We start from the raw sequence: 16,472 nt of genomic DNA, 5'->3' as shown, positions 1-16,472 counted from the left end.
ACAGACCTTCTGATAAGATAGTAGACGGCAGAGCACAGTGATTGATTGAGTATACAAGGGGTGAGATTATATTTTAGGAATACGTTGTCCCAAGCTGTATAAGGCTTTGTACACCAGTACCATCACCTTGAACCTAGCTCAGGAGCTAATTGGCAGTCAGTGAAATTCTTTCAGCAGTGATGTAATATGGTGACAGTAGTCTGCCCCAGGGAGCAGTTGATCTGCCACATTTTGCACTAGCTGCACCTTCTGGGCCAATTCCAAGGGCAGCCCCGCATAAAACACATTGCAGTAATTCAGTCTGGAAGCTTTGAGTGTGTGGACGACAGTGGTCAGATTATCCCGATCCAGAAACCTCCGTAGCTGGTAAAATGCCCCCCTAGCCACTGAGGTCGCCTGGGCCTCTAGTGACAGTGAAGGATCCAAGAGCAGCCATCCCTAGACTACAAGCCTCCTTCTGCAAGGGGAGTATGATCCCATCCAGAGCAGGCAATTGATCAGTTATCCAGCTTCTGATACAAACATATATATTATATATATTATTTATACATATATTTGAAAAGGACTAATAATTTAGACCAAGGTCTGATGCTTTGGCATTGAATTGAATTGAATTGAAACTTTATTTTTACCCCGCCCTTTTTCCAAACTGGAACTCAGGGCGGCTTACAAATAAAACTACATGTAGTTAAAAACATAGAAAAACATACAATTAAAATACAATTAAACTATGCACAATCTTAAAACCGTAAAAGGCACTTAAAAATCTAAAAACAATTTAAAATAATACAAATAATAATATAAAACAATAAAACAAGCCTTGTAAAGCCCAGTCCTAAACACCTTCTATCCCAAAAGCCTGTCGGAATAAAAAAGTCTTTACTTGCTGACGGAAGGATGGCAAGGAGGGGGCCATTCGTGCCTCCCTAGCAAGGGAGTTCCAGAACCTAGGAGCAGCCACCGAGAAGGCCCTATCTCGCGTCCCGAGATGTGATATTATTGTGTAGTAAGTCTCACCCCGTTTGAGGAATTTATCTTTGTGAAGGATCATGAGTGCTGCACTTTGAATGAAATAAATACCATAGAGTAACTCACATGACCCTGTTTCATTGGGTTCAAAACTCTATCATGACACTTGTATGCTTGATTTGTACATTCTAAAAACAAGTGTGAGCCAATGACATTTGAAAATTATCTTCTAAATGGGTAATTCCAGTGCGGTTCCTCTTTGTCTCCTCTCTTCCAGCTCAGTTGGGGTTCTGAATCATGTGGGGGACCCACCCACCTACCCACACAAAAGTACAAGAGACTCCCTGCTGCGTACCTTTCCCTTTGAACTCATAGAGGGCTCTAAAAGCAATGCAGTGGAGGGGGCTGGGTTTAGTAGCACACCCTCTGCTCTCCCTCATGTGTTTTGTTAACACACAAGGAGAACTAATAACTGAATAAGGCTTTTGTCTGCTCTCATATTGGAAAAACTTACTTAGGCTTTCCAAGTTCTTTATGTCTCTAATCCTTCCTTTTAAAAAAAATCTCTCTCTTAAAAATATGTCAGTTTCAAACAATACTTTAGAAACTGTTCAAGGAGGGAAGGAAGTTTGGCTTTATGACTGACAATTTATAACAAGGGCTAATCCATCAGTACTGTACATAGCTCTGCCCTAAAATGGGTGGAGGTGGCTTCATAATCAACAAAGGGGGCAAGATCTTACTTTAGACTGTTGGTACCAATCCCCATGGACCATTGCTATAATGGGGAAAAAAATAACCCATCAAGTACAACTTGTACAAGGATATGACGCTCCAGACTCCTTTTACATTATATGGCATGCTTTTATTGAAAATAGCTATTTTGTGTAGAGCTGTAATTATTAATAACGTTGGAGTTCTCTGTGTGATCTCGGAAGACAGGATAGAGGAAAATACTTTCTTTTTTATATGCTGTTACTAGAGAAAAGTAGTTCCTTTTTGTGAATGCTGTTGTTAATTGAATTTATATTTTCCTGCTGAAGGAGTCCAGGACAGCAAGGACATAAACAAAACAAATAAACAAACAAAAACATTCTAAAAACAGTTACATGAAAGACATTATTTCATCCATTGATCTCCAGGTTCCCAGAATAGTGTCATTTAGCCATCGAATGCTTGGGTAAAAAGGAATATTTTCAAATTCCTCCTGAAAATCAGTAGTGACAGAAACAGATGCACCTCACTGGGGAGGGCGATCCACAAACAGGGAGCCACCACTAAAAGGGCCCTGTCACAGATCACTGTCAGTTGAGCAGCCCTCGGTGGCAGCACCATCCACAAGACCTAATCTGCTGATCATAGGCCCTGAGATGATTGATACTGGGGAAGGCACTCTTTTAGGTACTTGGGTCCAAAGCGATTTAAGTCTTTATATGCTAGTGCCAACACCTTGAATTTGGGCCTGGTAGTTCACTGGCACCAAGTCATGGCATATATGTATTCATTTATTTATTTTGCTTTTGATGTATTGTGCCCCTGTGCATGGAGGTTTATTATTCTTGCTTAGAAAATACCAGTAAAGAGTTAAAAACAAAAGGGGGCACCCCATCAGTGAATGTGGCTGCTGTTGAAAACCAGAACAGATTTCCCTTGAGTCTAATGGGCAGCAAGCCGGTACATATATGTAAACAATGGCACATACTAGAGTTGTACAGTAGGGCCCCACTCATACGTCAGGTTCCGTTCTGGACCGCCGCCGTAAAGTGGAACACATTGTCTAACATTGTCTAAAATGGCGCCCGACGCCTGAAAAATGCCGTAAAAGTGGAACAAGTGCTGTAGGAGCAAGGCCTTTCTGCAATTGACAACTGCTGTATCAGTGGAATGCTGCAAAGCGGAGCGCTGCAAAGCGGGGCCCTACTGTACCCAAAATCTTGTAATTTGTCCAATTTTGCTATTATGGGGCACTGAAATGAGAACCCAAAATGGGGAGGGGCTTATTTCAAAGGGTTACAAAGATGCCAAAATGTTTCAGTGAGTTGAAAATAGATTTATTTTCCTTTCCTTTCTGTTTTTTTTTAGCATTCCTTCTTGCACCTGCTACAGGATTTAAAAGCAGAGTGAGCATGCTCTTGTGCATGCTCTCTCTCACACACGCACACATACACTGCCTATTTTGGTGGCAGCAAAGGAGTTTTTCTGGAGTCTAGCTTCTGGCTTGCATTATTATTCTCTGTTGATACCACCATAGCAATGTTATAGAGGAAAATTAAGGTGAATGCAAGCACTTTCATAAGCTAAACTGGAAGCTCTTGCAGCACGTCTGCTTCCACCACAATTAGCCTCTTATCTGGAGTTTACCTCCCTACAGCAGACCCAAAAAGCTACCATTATGAACAGGGCTAGCAGGGACCCTTCCAGAGCAGGCTCTCTGATGACAATACGTATCTCTGTGCTCAGTCCATTTGGACTAGGAATGACTGGTATGGGGATCTAAACAAAATGTTTCAGCTTCTTAATAAGAAAGATGCTCCTACATTTTTGACAACTTCATTTGTTCTCTCTTCAGAACCTTTTCTACTATATTCTTTTTAAGAAGAAGTAACCAGAACTGCATATACAGCATTCACAGCAATCAAATGTTAGCTGCAGATTTATGGAACACAAACCACAGTGGCAGCATGTTTAAAGAAAATTGCTTTAGAAGGGGGCAATTTAGAACGGGAAGTATGGGCCGGGTGTGCTTAATCATTCCTTACCCACAATTTCTCTGTTCTAAATAGCCCCATCCCCTTAAGCTGCTCTTCCCCCATCCCCTTACAAACATATGTTTGAAATCCTGTCGTGGGCAGCTGCTTGAGGGAGGGAGAAATTTGAAACAGGGAAGTGAATTCCATTTAACTAGGAGAGCTTTCTAAAATCAAATTTTGTAATTTCAGCATTCGCGATTTGCTGTAGCTTTCAGCCAATTTTAATTCTCTTATGAAGCTGGGGGGGAAATCATGTGATTGAAGGTACAACCGCATTAAGATCTTGTGCTGTGTATTTACCTGTGTTCCTGAGCACTGATAAAACACAAAAAGAATCTTGATGCAATTGTACATATTACCAGAGCTTGGAAAAGTTACTTTTTTTGAACTACAACTCCCATCAGCCCAATCCAGTGGCCATGCTGGCTAGGGCTGGTGGGAGTTGTAGTTTAAAAAAGTAACTTTTCCAAGCTCTGCATATTACCACATTGCAATGGTTTTTTCTGGTGTTTTATCAATCATCACTGAGAGAGATTAATCACTGGGCAGCTTGAACTACCCTCGCATTCGCTTTTTCTTAACTTTTGCTGATTCCCTGATTTCTCTTTGCTTTTGGAGATCACCAATAGAATTTCCATCTCCAGTGCTAGTTCTCAATCTTCTCCCTCTGTGATTCAGCCTTTTGTAAACTGTAAATTTTGTTAAATGCCTGGTAGCGACCACGCATTTCTATGTACTATTCTGCACCAACATCTGTACGTAGTAATAATGATTATGGCAAGTGCCTAAATCTGTGTTCATCTTAATTGCAGCCTGAAAAGATGATTGCTAAGCAGATGGAGTTTCTTTGCAACCAAGCTGGTTTGGAGAGACGCCTTTCCACAGGTCTTTACAGGCAAAGCTCAGAAGAGCATAGTCCTAATGGCTTGACATCAGATTATGGCGATGGGCAAGGTATAGTAGCTTCCAGGCATGTATTTGCCATCATACATCTATTTTTATGGTTTTTACTATTCATGCTGTTGGTGCAAAAGCGATCTTTGCTAAATTATAACAAAATGAAATTTGCTATGGTTAAGGATTTCGTAGGGGAAGAATATTGTGGGGACCAAAAAAAAGGTGGTTTGAAAATGTTTACCCCATGTATGTGATGTGTTGTTATGAGAAACAAATTCTCTGAAAACTAGAATGTGATCTAATTTAAAAGATTCCTCAGTGGTATGAGAGCTGCCTCTCCTATGGTTGTTCCTACTAGGCTAGGGTCATGCACATGATCTCTGCCCATACATTTCAGGTGGTTTGGTGGTTCCAGACCAAGCACACAGTGGCTACGGTTGTTTCAAGTCGCTAGGCCACACACCATTTGGCAGTCAGGCAGCCAAACCACAGGGTGGAAGCCTTGTATGTTGTCCATAGGAGTGTGGGAGCAGGAAGAGGAGCAGTGGCCCCCAGTGGCTTTGAGGTATCGCTTAAATTGGGCCTGCCACTTTAGCAGATAAAAGAGGCTTTATCGCTATTTTAACATTGATGTGAGGCTTTAGCAGGGGTGGGCAGGCCTTTTGGGGTTGAGGGCCACGGGTCTTCACAGGAAAGTGGTCAGAGGCCACATACCATCGGAGGGGTGAGGGGCAAAGCCAGAGCGGATGGAGATACCCTTTTCTCTCCCCTTCACTTACCTGTCATCAACTATTCCATTTTATTTCTCTCACACAATTCATCCATCATCTCTGGAAAGCACACAATCTCAAATATTCTCTCTCCTTCTCCCCCTTTCACTCTCTTTCACAGCCATTCATTTCTCCTCCACCACCTCACTCTTCCATTCAGCTCCCCCTCCCATCCAATTCTCTTTCTCTCCAATTAACAAAGAAGAAAACCTTTTCACAGGCAGCTGGCTTCCTCTTCCATGCTTGGCACTAAAATCAAAGTGAAGTTTGGAGGATGCCAATTTACATTCTCTGAAACAACCAATAAAGTGATTTTGAGAAGAAGAAAAGTATAGGAGGGTGAATACGCTAATGGCGGATGAGTAGCTAGGAGCAGCTTGTCAATCCACTTGATTTTATTTATATACGTGAACTAATTCAGTGTACCAATACATATCTGTTTGGTATGCATTTATTTTATGGAAGGCTTCTTTTGTGTGGATGGTTGATTCTTAATTAATTTGCTCATAAGAAACATTTTTGTGATATTTCTGCATTCTATGCATAACATCATTGTGACATGGGGTGTTGAGGGCCACATTGAGCAAAACTGAGTTGATCACTTCTCGGGTATAGTCTTGAATGAGTATCTCTGTGATAATATCTTTTAGGTGAAATGCCTTTAAATCTCCGCATGTCAAGTCTACCAAATAGGCATATGCCACACATTTCATTAGATGGTGAGCCTCATGTAGTGAAGCCTCTTTGTAGTGACTTGAATAGACTATACACCAGTGGTGAAGCAAAGTCACAATCTTCAGGTAAGAATCTTTTCTTTGTATGCTAACCATGAACTATCCTGTGAAATTTGTGGGGTAATTTCTCTTTTGGGGGAGATAATTCTCAAATATCTTGTGTGTGTTTTCTGTGCTTAATGACATTTCGGGCCTGATTAAAATGTTACAGAATAGCTATTGACAATTCCTCCAGTATGCTCAGTTCTGTTTCACAGCAGAAATATATGCAAAGGCTAATCAAGTGGGGTGCCAGGACTATACCCCACACCAGTGTAATTGTGGAAGTGCATGACTTTTGTGGGAAGCCAATCCATAGTAGTGGTGCTTACATAAATTACTCCTTCGATTGCAGAGAAGCATTTTAAAACTATAAATCTAAGAACTTTTGTGTGATAAATTGTAAGTGAATATTTATGTAATTAGTGAGTGTGCCCGAGTGCTTAGAGGGCCACTAAAAGTTCACATCTCACAAGGCAGCCCTGTTAGATAGTTTTGTATGTGTGCCTTGCTAAATCTACACGAATTATTTACCAGTGTATGCAAATTGATTCCCATTATTTAATATAACAAACCTGCCACTTTTAAAATGTTAGGCCTTGACTTACGATGCAAAGGCTGATGTAGCAAGCTGAATGACTCTTAAAGGGGAGTACCAAGGTTGGCTATACTTTTGTGACTTGCTTTTCTGTAACATAGTTAGAAAAGATGCCTTCAGACACACTACCAGGCTGGTACAGGTGGACCTGTTGCACAAGGCTTAAAGCTTAGAAACCATATTACTATATGGCTTGGCTTGGGCCTTGCACAAAGTGAGGAAACATAAAATTTTTACAATTGCAAAGGTCTACAGTTGGTATGTTAAAATCTTGTGATATCTTAACCTCTCTAGTCTATTTAGGGAGCCAAGCTGTAAATCTAAACATCCGAGGCTTGCAGTATAAAGGACTCCCAATAGGCTAGAAGTCACAGCTGGCAAAATGCAATGTCCCCAGGGTCAGTAGTGTACAGTAACCCTCAAGAATGCTGTGGCCCCCTGTCTTTATTATGTATGTCCAGTGTGGCCCTCATTGGTGATCTGGGTCTCTCCTTTGTCTCTTGAATAAACTTAAAATGGTGTTATACTGAGTTTATTGCTGTTCTGTACTACATGTGTGTATTTATGCAGGATTTCATATGCGGATCATTGACAACTATTGATATAAAAGAAGGCTTTTGTTTTGGCTCAATATTTTTCTAAAAAGTATCCTTTTTATTGTTGTTGTTGCAGAAGGCCTTGGTATTTTAAAAGATTTTCCTCACTCTGCTTTCAACAGCCTCGAAAGGAAGGTCATAAAGACAGAACCAGAAGACACAAGATAGCCATGCTGTTTTAGATTATTATTTTTTAAAGTTAAAATAAAGTTTTGAATGAGAAATGAAAACATGCCTTAATAACCAGTGTTGCCTCATTGAAATAAGCGATTTCATAGCCAAAGCCTAAGAGCTGGGACTGTTGTGTTGTGGAACTGACACAAAAAACTAGTTGGATACTGCAACTGCAATGAGAAGTGGGTGCAAACTTTATGAAAAAGTGGCTCTGTAATTTGGGAAAGGCTCACAAACTAATACTGTGGGCCCTTGTTATTTAAGAATGTATTATGTATTTGTATAACTTAAAGTAAAAAAACAACAACCCAACAACAACTAGGTGGTAGAAATGTGTGTTAAGTCCAGTAAATGTGGCTGCCATTATTTTTACTTGAAATTTTCAATGTCTAGTTTTAAGTGTAGATATGATAGTCATGAGACTGTTTTTTTAAAATAAATAAATCCTGAGTTTGGAGCAGGGGGACAGAAAGCTAAGGACAGGCAAGCCCTAGTTTTAACACATTTTTAATGACAGTTTTGCAATGTTTATGTTTTAGAAGCAAACAATTAAGCAATTGCATACATTTTTATAGGGAAATAGCATTTGAAAGAACTGACTGTATAATAACTGGCTTTTTTATGCTTATTGATGTAAGATCATTCTCAAAGACTTCATGAATACATTTCTGTATTTATTTATATTGTATTCCTGTCCACTGTTTAGGAACTGGGATAAAGGAAGCCAACACACTATTATTTCATACTATATACTCCACACCTGGATGGGTGGATGGAGTAGTGGATATATCTGTGTTCATTAGATATTCTGATGAAGGCTGCCAGAGCAACTGCTAAAATGCTGGCAACATTTTGGAACGTTACTTAGATTCCTTCTCATTTTTTTTAAGTTGGAATGTTAGAAGAGGTGGAAAAGAACAACCAATGAAATTATATTGACTGAAGAAATGAGGAGGATGAATATGCTGTTGGCATAGGAGTAGCTAAGAGCAGCTTACCAATTCATTTGACTTTATTCATATACCATACATTGCATACAGAAGGAATAGCCAATGTGCTGCCCTCCAGTAGTTGCTGGACTACAACTCCTATCATCGCTGATCACCATGCTCCTTGTGGCTGATGAGAGCTGTAGTCCCCCAACAACTGAAGGGCACCACTCTGGCTATTTCTGGCACATAATGTACTGATACTTACATATGTATGAACAACTGTACTCAATATTTATTATCTGGAGGATTTCTTTTGTGTGGATGGTGAATTCTTAAGGGTGCCATTTTGTCGATAGTGAAGTGACTGGCTAATAGGAGACATTTCTGGGGTATTTGCATGTTACGCATAATACCATTGTGACATGTCAGTCCACATAATAGCCTCCTCTCTCCTCCTCACTTAAGATTTTGTGGTTGCATTGCTGCACTTAAATGGGGGTTTCAAAACCATTATTTATTTTTTAAATGCTGAATTTGCCTGTAGTACTTTCAGAGGAGGTAATGAAAATACTACCAATTCTTGTCAATCTTCCATAATAGGCTGTTGCTCTTCATATCTGAAGATTTTGCTCTGTGTAATAGTGATTTACTGAGTCATTCCATATGCCCTATTGAAACTCAGTGTAGCGTGAGGTGACATGCCTACACCCCAGTCTAGAATCGTTGTAAAATGTGTTTAACTGTTGTCATTTAATTTGTGGAGCAAAGCTTTATTATAGAAACAACAGTGCACATGTTTTTAATATTATGGAACTTTTTTTAAAGGAAAAAATCTTGTTTTCTGAATTTTGTTGTACTACTTTACTGATGAAGAAAAATATTCAATGGAGTAGATCTTCAGCTTAGTGGATCAAAACAAATTGATGTGTAGTTTAAAAGTGGCTCATTTTATTGTTATGTGAATTAATAACGTGTGTTTCATGATACCTATGGTTTCAAGTAGCACTGCTTGATATCTGAGCAGTTCCATAACATATAACAGTAATTACAGGCAGAGAAAACACATATCACTCACTACCCGTAAGACATAGCACCCTGTTTTATAAAGGCCAATGTAATGTAGTATAAATTTAAATCTGTGGTACAGATCTATTTTTTTATTTTCAGTTGTAAATGACCTGACTCAGCTGTATTGTAAGTACTAAGGTACTTGATTTTTTTTTACCAGTCTTTCAGTCCAAATAAGCAGGCTTTTAAATGTTGTTTTGCAGGATGTCTTGTACAACTTAAAAAAAAAAATCAAAGTAAGCTGAAGCAGCTAAAGACACTTCTAAAACATCTTAGTTACTAGAGCAGGAGTGGGGAAACTTTTTAGTTCCCTGTGAGCTAACCTTGACAGATGGGCAGGGCAACCCAATCACATAATATCATTATGGCATCACATGACTGACATGTGAGTTGTCCCACCCACCTGTCAAAATCTAGACATTGGAGGTTGAAAGGGGGAGTGCAGGAAAGGGCTTTGCGATCCTTCCCTTGCTTCTTTGCACCTCCAGTGTCAGAGCTGTGGAGGGGAGGAGAGGGGAGAATTGAAATGGGTCTCCCCATGTGGTTCCTTTACACGTCCTATGTTGGAGGTGGAAAGGAGCCACACAGGGCAGCTTCAAAGAGCAGCGCTGGGAGGGAGAAGTGGTTTCCATTGAATTAGAAACTGCTTCCCTGTCCTTGAGCAAATGTTCCTTTGAAGCCCCATCCTTCCCCACCCCACACCTGTGTTCATGTGGCTTCCCCAAAATGGTAGAATGGGCCGCAGGGTCCTCACCCCTGTACTAAAGAGGTACACTGTTGTAGAAATAATTATTTCAGAGATGCTGAAGGGCACATCTCTGCCGAAGTATACCACTTTAGGGAGCACATGGGGGATTGTTTAGTATCCCTTCCTTCCACGTGGTACATTCCTCTCTTCTGAAGACGTCTGTTCAAGCCTTGTAGCCTGGACTACTTCTTGATGTACTGTATATATCTTTGCACATGGAAGGAGATACTGATGCAGGGATACATACAGAACTCTCCCACTCTTTCCTGCTCCTGCCATGCATAGATGTGTTTGACGTAACATGCACCCTTCTGAATATCTGAATGGGCTCTTCAGTCAAGGTGTTTCAAAGAAACAGATCTTGCAGTCAGTACATAGGCTTCTTCCAGAATGCTAATAATTAAGACTTACTGATCGTTGGCAAGACAAGCAGATGTCTTGTCTATAGCTTTTGTAGGGGGGATATTAAGGAAGCCTGGCTGTTAGCTGCAGCAAGGTTATTTTGACCAAAGTGTGATCCTTGTTTGTCTGCATTTGTACTCTTGTTTGTCTGCATTTGTGTGCCTCATTGGTTACAAAATAAAAGTCACCTTGGCAAAGTTTTTTTTTCTTGTTTTACTTTAAAATAGAATTGCTACAGGAGTAATAAAAAACTGCATATTTGTCACTTTACAGTTAGCCTTCTTTCTTCCAGTAATTCTGGTTTGAATTACCTGTTTATAGGAACTGCTCTGTTTGAGGGCTTAAACTGAAAAATGAGCCATTCATGATGTCAGAAATTACACTTTCCCCCAATATTCCCTGCTCTTTTTTATTGAAGAACGGCTCATTTCCATACAGTACTACTAGAAGAAAAAGAGAGGAGACTTAACTTGTTCCCTGCAATGTATTTAAAGTTGGGAAAACAGGAGGGTTATTCATATGTTACACTGAGCACAGGCACAAGCTGTGTCTCCACATGTACAAGTAATTGTGAAAAAATAAACACTTGATCATTTGTACAACTCTGCTATTGTATACAGAGGTACATAGACTACACTTCTTGAACATTACATGTGAATTACTGTTTGAGTGTATTATACACTCATTGAATGTAGCACCTGAACACCCCAATTAGTGTGTATTAAAGGAGGCATTATTTTATTTCATGTATGTGTCCATCAGTTACCCTAGAAGGAACAGGATTACCATTTATTCGCTCTTTTCCTACCTGCTGCTTTTCTGTTGCAGCTGTCCTGGCTACGCACCCACAATGTCTTTCTATCTCTGGGGTTCTCAATCTATGTTGAATGTCCACCAAACTATTCTCAAGCCAGATTGTGAAATGTCATGTCCAGGTACTCCAGTTAGCTGGCTGGCTGGCCACCTAGGCTGTAACTCAGGCCTAATTTGTGATTTAAATCCACCAAAGGCTAATTGAAAAGGGGGAAGTAAAGAAATCTGAAAATCACATCTCTGATCGTTGATAGCTGGATAAGTAGATTACCTATTGCTGTGTTAAGACCTGGGTGGGTGAGTTTGGGGGTCCTGATCTTAACCAACCTTGCCCACCTGGGTATTCAGTACTACATCAGTCAATGTCGGTGGGGGCGTGGCAGTGATCCATAAAAATCCCATCATTCTCAACCAGGAAGCCTGTTCATCAGCGAGTGGGATGTGGGGATTTGTACCTGGTGTTGGGAGGTACAAACAGAATAGAGATCTTGCTGGTGTACTGTCCATCTCGCTGCCCAATCACCTCCCTCACTAAGCTGGTGGAGGCAGTCTCCGGTGTGGTGGTGAATCTCAGAATATTTGTTCTGGGGGACTTCAATATACATGTAAATGCTGGCTTGCCTGGGCTGACTCATGGCTGCCATGACAACCATGGGGCTGTCACAATACATTGCACACCCAATACATACTGCAGGGCATACCCTAGATCTGACTTTTGCTACAGAGAACTTTGGGTAATCAAGTAATATTGCCCCATAGTCATAGACAAATCATGTCTGATGAGGTTTGGATTGGAGGTAACTGACCGCTTCCCCCCTGCAGGGGTCACCCCCAGAGACTGATTAAACCTGAGGGATTTCTGAATGCTCCAGGGTATTTTCCAGATAGCATGGCTGGTGCCCCTGTCGAGGCCCGAGTTTCACTGTGGAGAGGTAAGATGGAAAGGGCCATCGACACAATCATTCCTAAGTGCCATCTCCTGATCAAAGGGAGGCCAGGTGGTTCCTAGGTTTACTGAGGAGCTCCAGTCAATGAAGGACACCAGATATGCAAGTCCCACCATGAACCTGACCAAATAGGAGTACATGGTGGTTCCTACTACATGGCAGTACTAGCGGCAAAGGGAACATATTGCAATCTCAGTGAATCTCCCAGCAGATCTGTTTAGAATGGTAAACCCCCTGGTCAAGACTAGTGTGCCATCATTTAATGACGCACCGCTCAATAGCCTGTGGGGAGAGATTTGTGAGTCACTTTGAAGGGAAAATTACTTGGATCTGTGCTGAACTTGATGCCACAATTGGTTCAGGGTTGTTGGAGGTCCCCAGAACACCACTGAATTCTATATTGTGGAGTCAATTTCAGTTGTTGCAACCTGAAGACAGTGTTGAGACTGACTACATGCCCTCTCAATCCCTGTCCATCATGACTGGTAAAATCTAGTAAGAGGAGATTGACGAAATGCTGTAAACTGCCCAGAGAGCTTCGGCTATGGGGCGGTATATAAATGTAATAGATAAATAAATGGGTCCAGGGAATGATCAATGGCTCGCTATGGCAGAAAGTTATGTCACTGCCTTGAAAGAGGTGGAGGTGCAGCCTCTCTTGAAGAGGTCCCCCCAGCCCTATAGCCAGCCTACCTTGTTAGGTGGAGCAGCCATATTCTAGGTGGGGCATTGGGGGTGTGGCACATTGCACATAGCACCAGCCAATCCTCTCCCCACTGGTGGAGAGAATGTGAAGGGCAGGCAGTGACCTTCCTCCACACTCTTCCATCCAGAGAGTGTGTTGACTTACATGAAGTGTAATCTGTTGAATTGTCTCACCCTTTTTTGAGAGATCCCCAGGAATACCAGACTCAAAAGCCTGACTTTGCCTGTAGCCACAGTACTCTTTCACCTGTGGTCTGCCCCTGTGTTCTTATTCTTCATGAGCTGAACTACTTTGGTAATGACCTTGAGCTCCTGAGCTTGGCTTTGATGCTGTAGTAGGTATCTCAGTTTTAGATTCCACCCGAAAAACAAACTTTTCCGTACTACAAGTTTAGGGAACGGCAGAGAAAAAATAAATACTTTAGGATGTGTCAATTAACTCCTTGAGAGTCCCTCCTTCTAGTCTTGTTCCTGACTTTTAGATTTTCCTTTTCATTGGACAATCAAGGGAAAACTGTTTAACTGGCTGCTATATAAATGACTAAGCAACTGGAAACAGCGTGGAAAGGAAATTTTGCCGGTTACTGGGTTGATTTTTCTGTCCAGAAATCCTGAAAACCCTCACACTGAGTTGCACATACTGGGAAAATGAGAAATTAGGTCTGAGTTACAACTTAGGTGGCCAGCCGGCTAGCTAACTTTAGTTTACACAGCAATATTTCTATTTCTCTAGGGTTGTTTTCATCCTTTGCCATCAAGTACTCAAGACAAAGAAGAAAAATAGTCACTATAATTGTGAATATAGTTAGAGCTTTAAAACAATAAAGTGTAACTTAGGGTAGTCATTTTTTCAGATCACTTTAAGTTATCTTTTTATTTCACCCTTTAGCAATAAGCTCCAAATCCTGCTCTGCTCATAATAATAAATTCAGAGAAAACAAGCTTTTACTTCTTACCTCAGGCAAACATGCTTCTTTATTGCTGTCTGCATAGAGAACACAACTGAAACTGAAAGCAGAACTAAGGAAAGTTCGAGGAGTGGAGTCTAACTCTAGCCCATAATACAAAGTTGTCATATTTAACTCTTCAAGGGTCATGTTACTATACAGGCTGTTTTTTTTAGGATCACTTAAGCAATTATAAGGTAATTGTGATTATGAAAGATCCACCCTCAGTCAGTCAAAGGCCTGAGTGAGTAGACTTTGGGGGCTCTTCCCTTTGAGGCTTTTTTTATGCCCTCGCCCTGCCTTTTTCATTTAATTTTTCAGAGGGTCCTATTCTTAAAATGGCTCCTGTTAGAACAAGCCATCATTCTTTAAATGTCACTGTCGTCACAAATTAATTTATTTTTAAAAAAAGCCCTAGGGGGCAAAGCACAGCTTGGGGGGGGGAATGCCCTCATTCCCACCACCACCCCAGCTATAGGGCTGGGTCCAGTCTCTAATATTCCCTCCCCAGACAAGGTGATTGAAAGGGTGGTGGCTGGCCAGGTGCAGGCATGCCTGGAGGAAGCAAATCTAGATCTATTGCAGTCTTATTTCCGGTGCAGTTTTGGCACCAAAACAGCCTTGGTGACCCTGATGACCTTTATCAGGGGAAAGACGGGCAATGCAACCCTGTTGGTTCTCCTTGATCTCTCAGTGGCTTTTGACAACTATTGACCATGGTGTTCTTCTGGAGCAACTGAAGGAGGCTGATAACCGCTTTGAGATCTTTTAGATAGTAAGCGGTCTATACGTGGGAATAATAAGTAAATAAATAAATTGGAGGTGCTGTATTACAGTGGTTCTGCTCCTACCTGCAGGGCTGCTATCAGAAAGTAGTAGCAGGAGAATGTTGCTGAGCTGCATGGCTTTTGGGCTGTGGAGTCCCACATGAGTCCATTCTATGCTATTTAACATCTATAAGAGACCATTGGGAGCTGTTGTCCGAGGATTTGGAGCACGGCATCATCATCGGTATGCTATCTCTCCATTCCATCTGGATTAGAAGAGGCTGTGAAGGCATTGGACAGGTGTCTGGAGGCAGTAATGGGCTGGATGCAGGCCAACAAACTGAGGCTGAATCCTGAGAAGAGAGAAGTGCTGTGGGTGGGTGGTTCCTGTGTCCAGGAATTAGGTGTACAACCTGTTCTGGGAGGAATTGTACTCCCCCCGAAGGAGCAGGTTTGTAGTCTGGGAGCACTTTTGGATTCCAGCTTGTCACTAGAGTCTCAAGTGGCATCTGTGGCAAAGAGTGCTTATGGCCAGCTTAGGCTGATTCACCAGCTGTCGTCATTCCTGGACTGGGATAGCCTGACCTGTTGTTCATGTTCTGTTGACTTCCCATTGGACTACTGTAATGTACTGTATGATGGGCTGCCCTTGAAGGTGGTCTGGAGGTTGCAGCTAGTGCAGAATGTTGCTGCTAGACTGGTAAGTGGAGCAACCCAATGAGACTATATGTCATCAGTCCTGAAAATCACTGCACTGGCTGCCAGTGACCTACTGGGCCCAATTCAATGTATTAGTACTAGCATATGAAGCTCTAAATGGCATGGGACCCAGTATCAACCATCTCAGGGCCTACGATCAACAGGTGAGACCCTGTTGGTGGTGTCGCCTAGTTGGTGTTGACACATGGCAAGGCCTTTTCAGTGGTGTCTCCCCATTTGTGGAATGTCCTCACCTCACAGGTGCAACTGTCTCCCTCATTACTGACTTTAAGAAGGAATGTAAAACATTCCTGTGTACCAAGGCATTTGATAGCTGATGGATACTGTTCCTAGCACCCAAGAGACCACTGGATGGAAGAATATTTTTATATCTGTTTTTAGAGTGTTTTTATCTGTAACTGTTTTTAGTTGTTGTTAAAATGTGTTATGGATTTGCTGTCTAGGGCTCCTTCAGGAGGAAGGGCGGAATATAAATTCTATAAATAAAATCTAAATAAAATAATACTGCTGTCTATTCATCTATTTCAGGCAGAAGAGATTTGGATGCACTCATTTTCTTCAAGCAATGATCCATTTTTCCTTCAGAGTGGGTGGGTGGTACTAGTTTTTTCAGGGAGTCTTGTTTTTCCTGAAGCGTTGGCTTTGTCAGCCACAGTTGGCATGGTCCCAGGAAAAATGTTTTTTTTTTCTCCCTACCTGGTAAAAACTAAGTAGGTAGCATTTTAAGGCTTTGATATTTCCAATTTCAGTATTGTTCAATGACTACATCTCACACTGCTTTGGATTACAGTTCAGTTTTATTTATGTATTCAAACCCTGATTCTACAAAACATGAGATTCATAGATTATACTCTGATTTGTGCACATAAATATAACTGGTAGAAATGCTGGCATGT

At 41.3% G+C, this 16,472-nt stretch overlaps 1 protein-coding gene across 2 annotated transcripts in view; it reads left to right on the top strand.

Annotated features, from left to right (window-relative positions):
- NAB1 (NGFI-A binding protein 1) overlaps positions 1-10,886 on the top strand; it is a 55,344-nt gene extending 44,458 nt beyond the window's left edge. Inside the window, exons 6-8 of one of the 2 annotated variants that reach the window (XM_061608205.1) lie at positions 4,532-4,673; positions 6,037-6,186; positions 7,430-10,886. In XM_061608205.1, coding sequence (XP_061464189.1) covers positions 4,532-4,673; positions 6,037-6,186; positions 7,430-7,521 — 384 coding nt within the window. In that variant the 3' untranslated portion in view covers positions 7,522-10,886. The remainder of the gene's footprint in view (positions 1-4,531; positions 4,674-6,036; positions 6,187-7,429) is intronic. The other variant, XM_061608204.1, reaches the window with a different exon arrangement.
- The last annotated feature ends 5,586 nt before the right edge of the window (positions 10,887-16,472 follow it).

The sequence above is a fragment of the Rhineura floridana genome, chromosome 2, assembly GCF_030035675.1.
Source record: "Rhineura floridana isolate rRhiFlo1 chromosome 2, rRhiFlo1.hap2, whole genome shotgun sequence".
Classification (NCBI taxonomy): domain Eukaryota; kingdom Metazoa; phylum Chordata; class Lepidosauria; order Squamata; family Rhineuridae; genus Rhineura; species Rhineura floridana.
The sequence above is the reverse complement of the archived record's forward strand: the minus strand, read 5'-3'. Positions and strand labels throughout refer to the sequence as shown.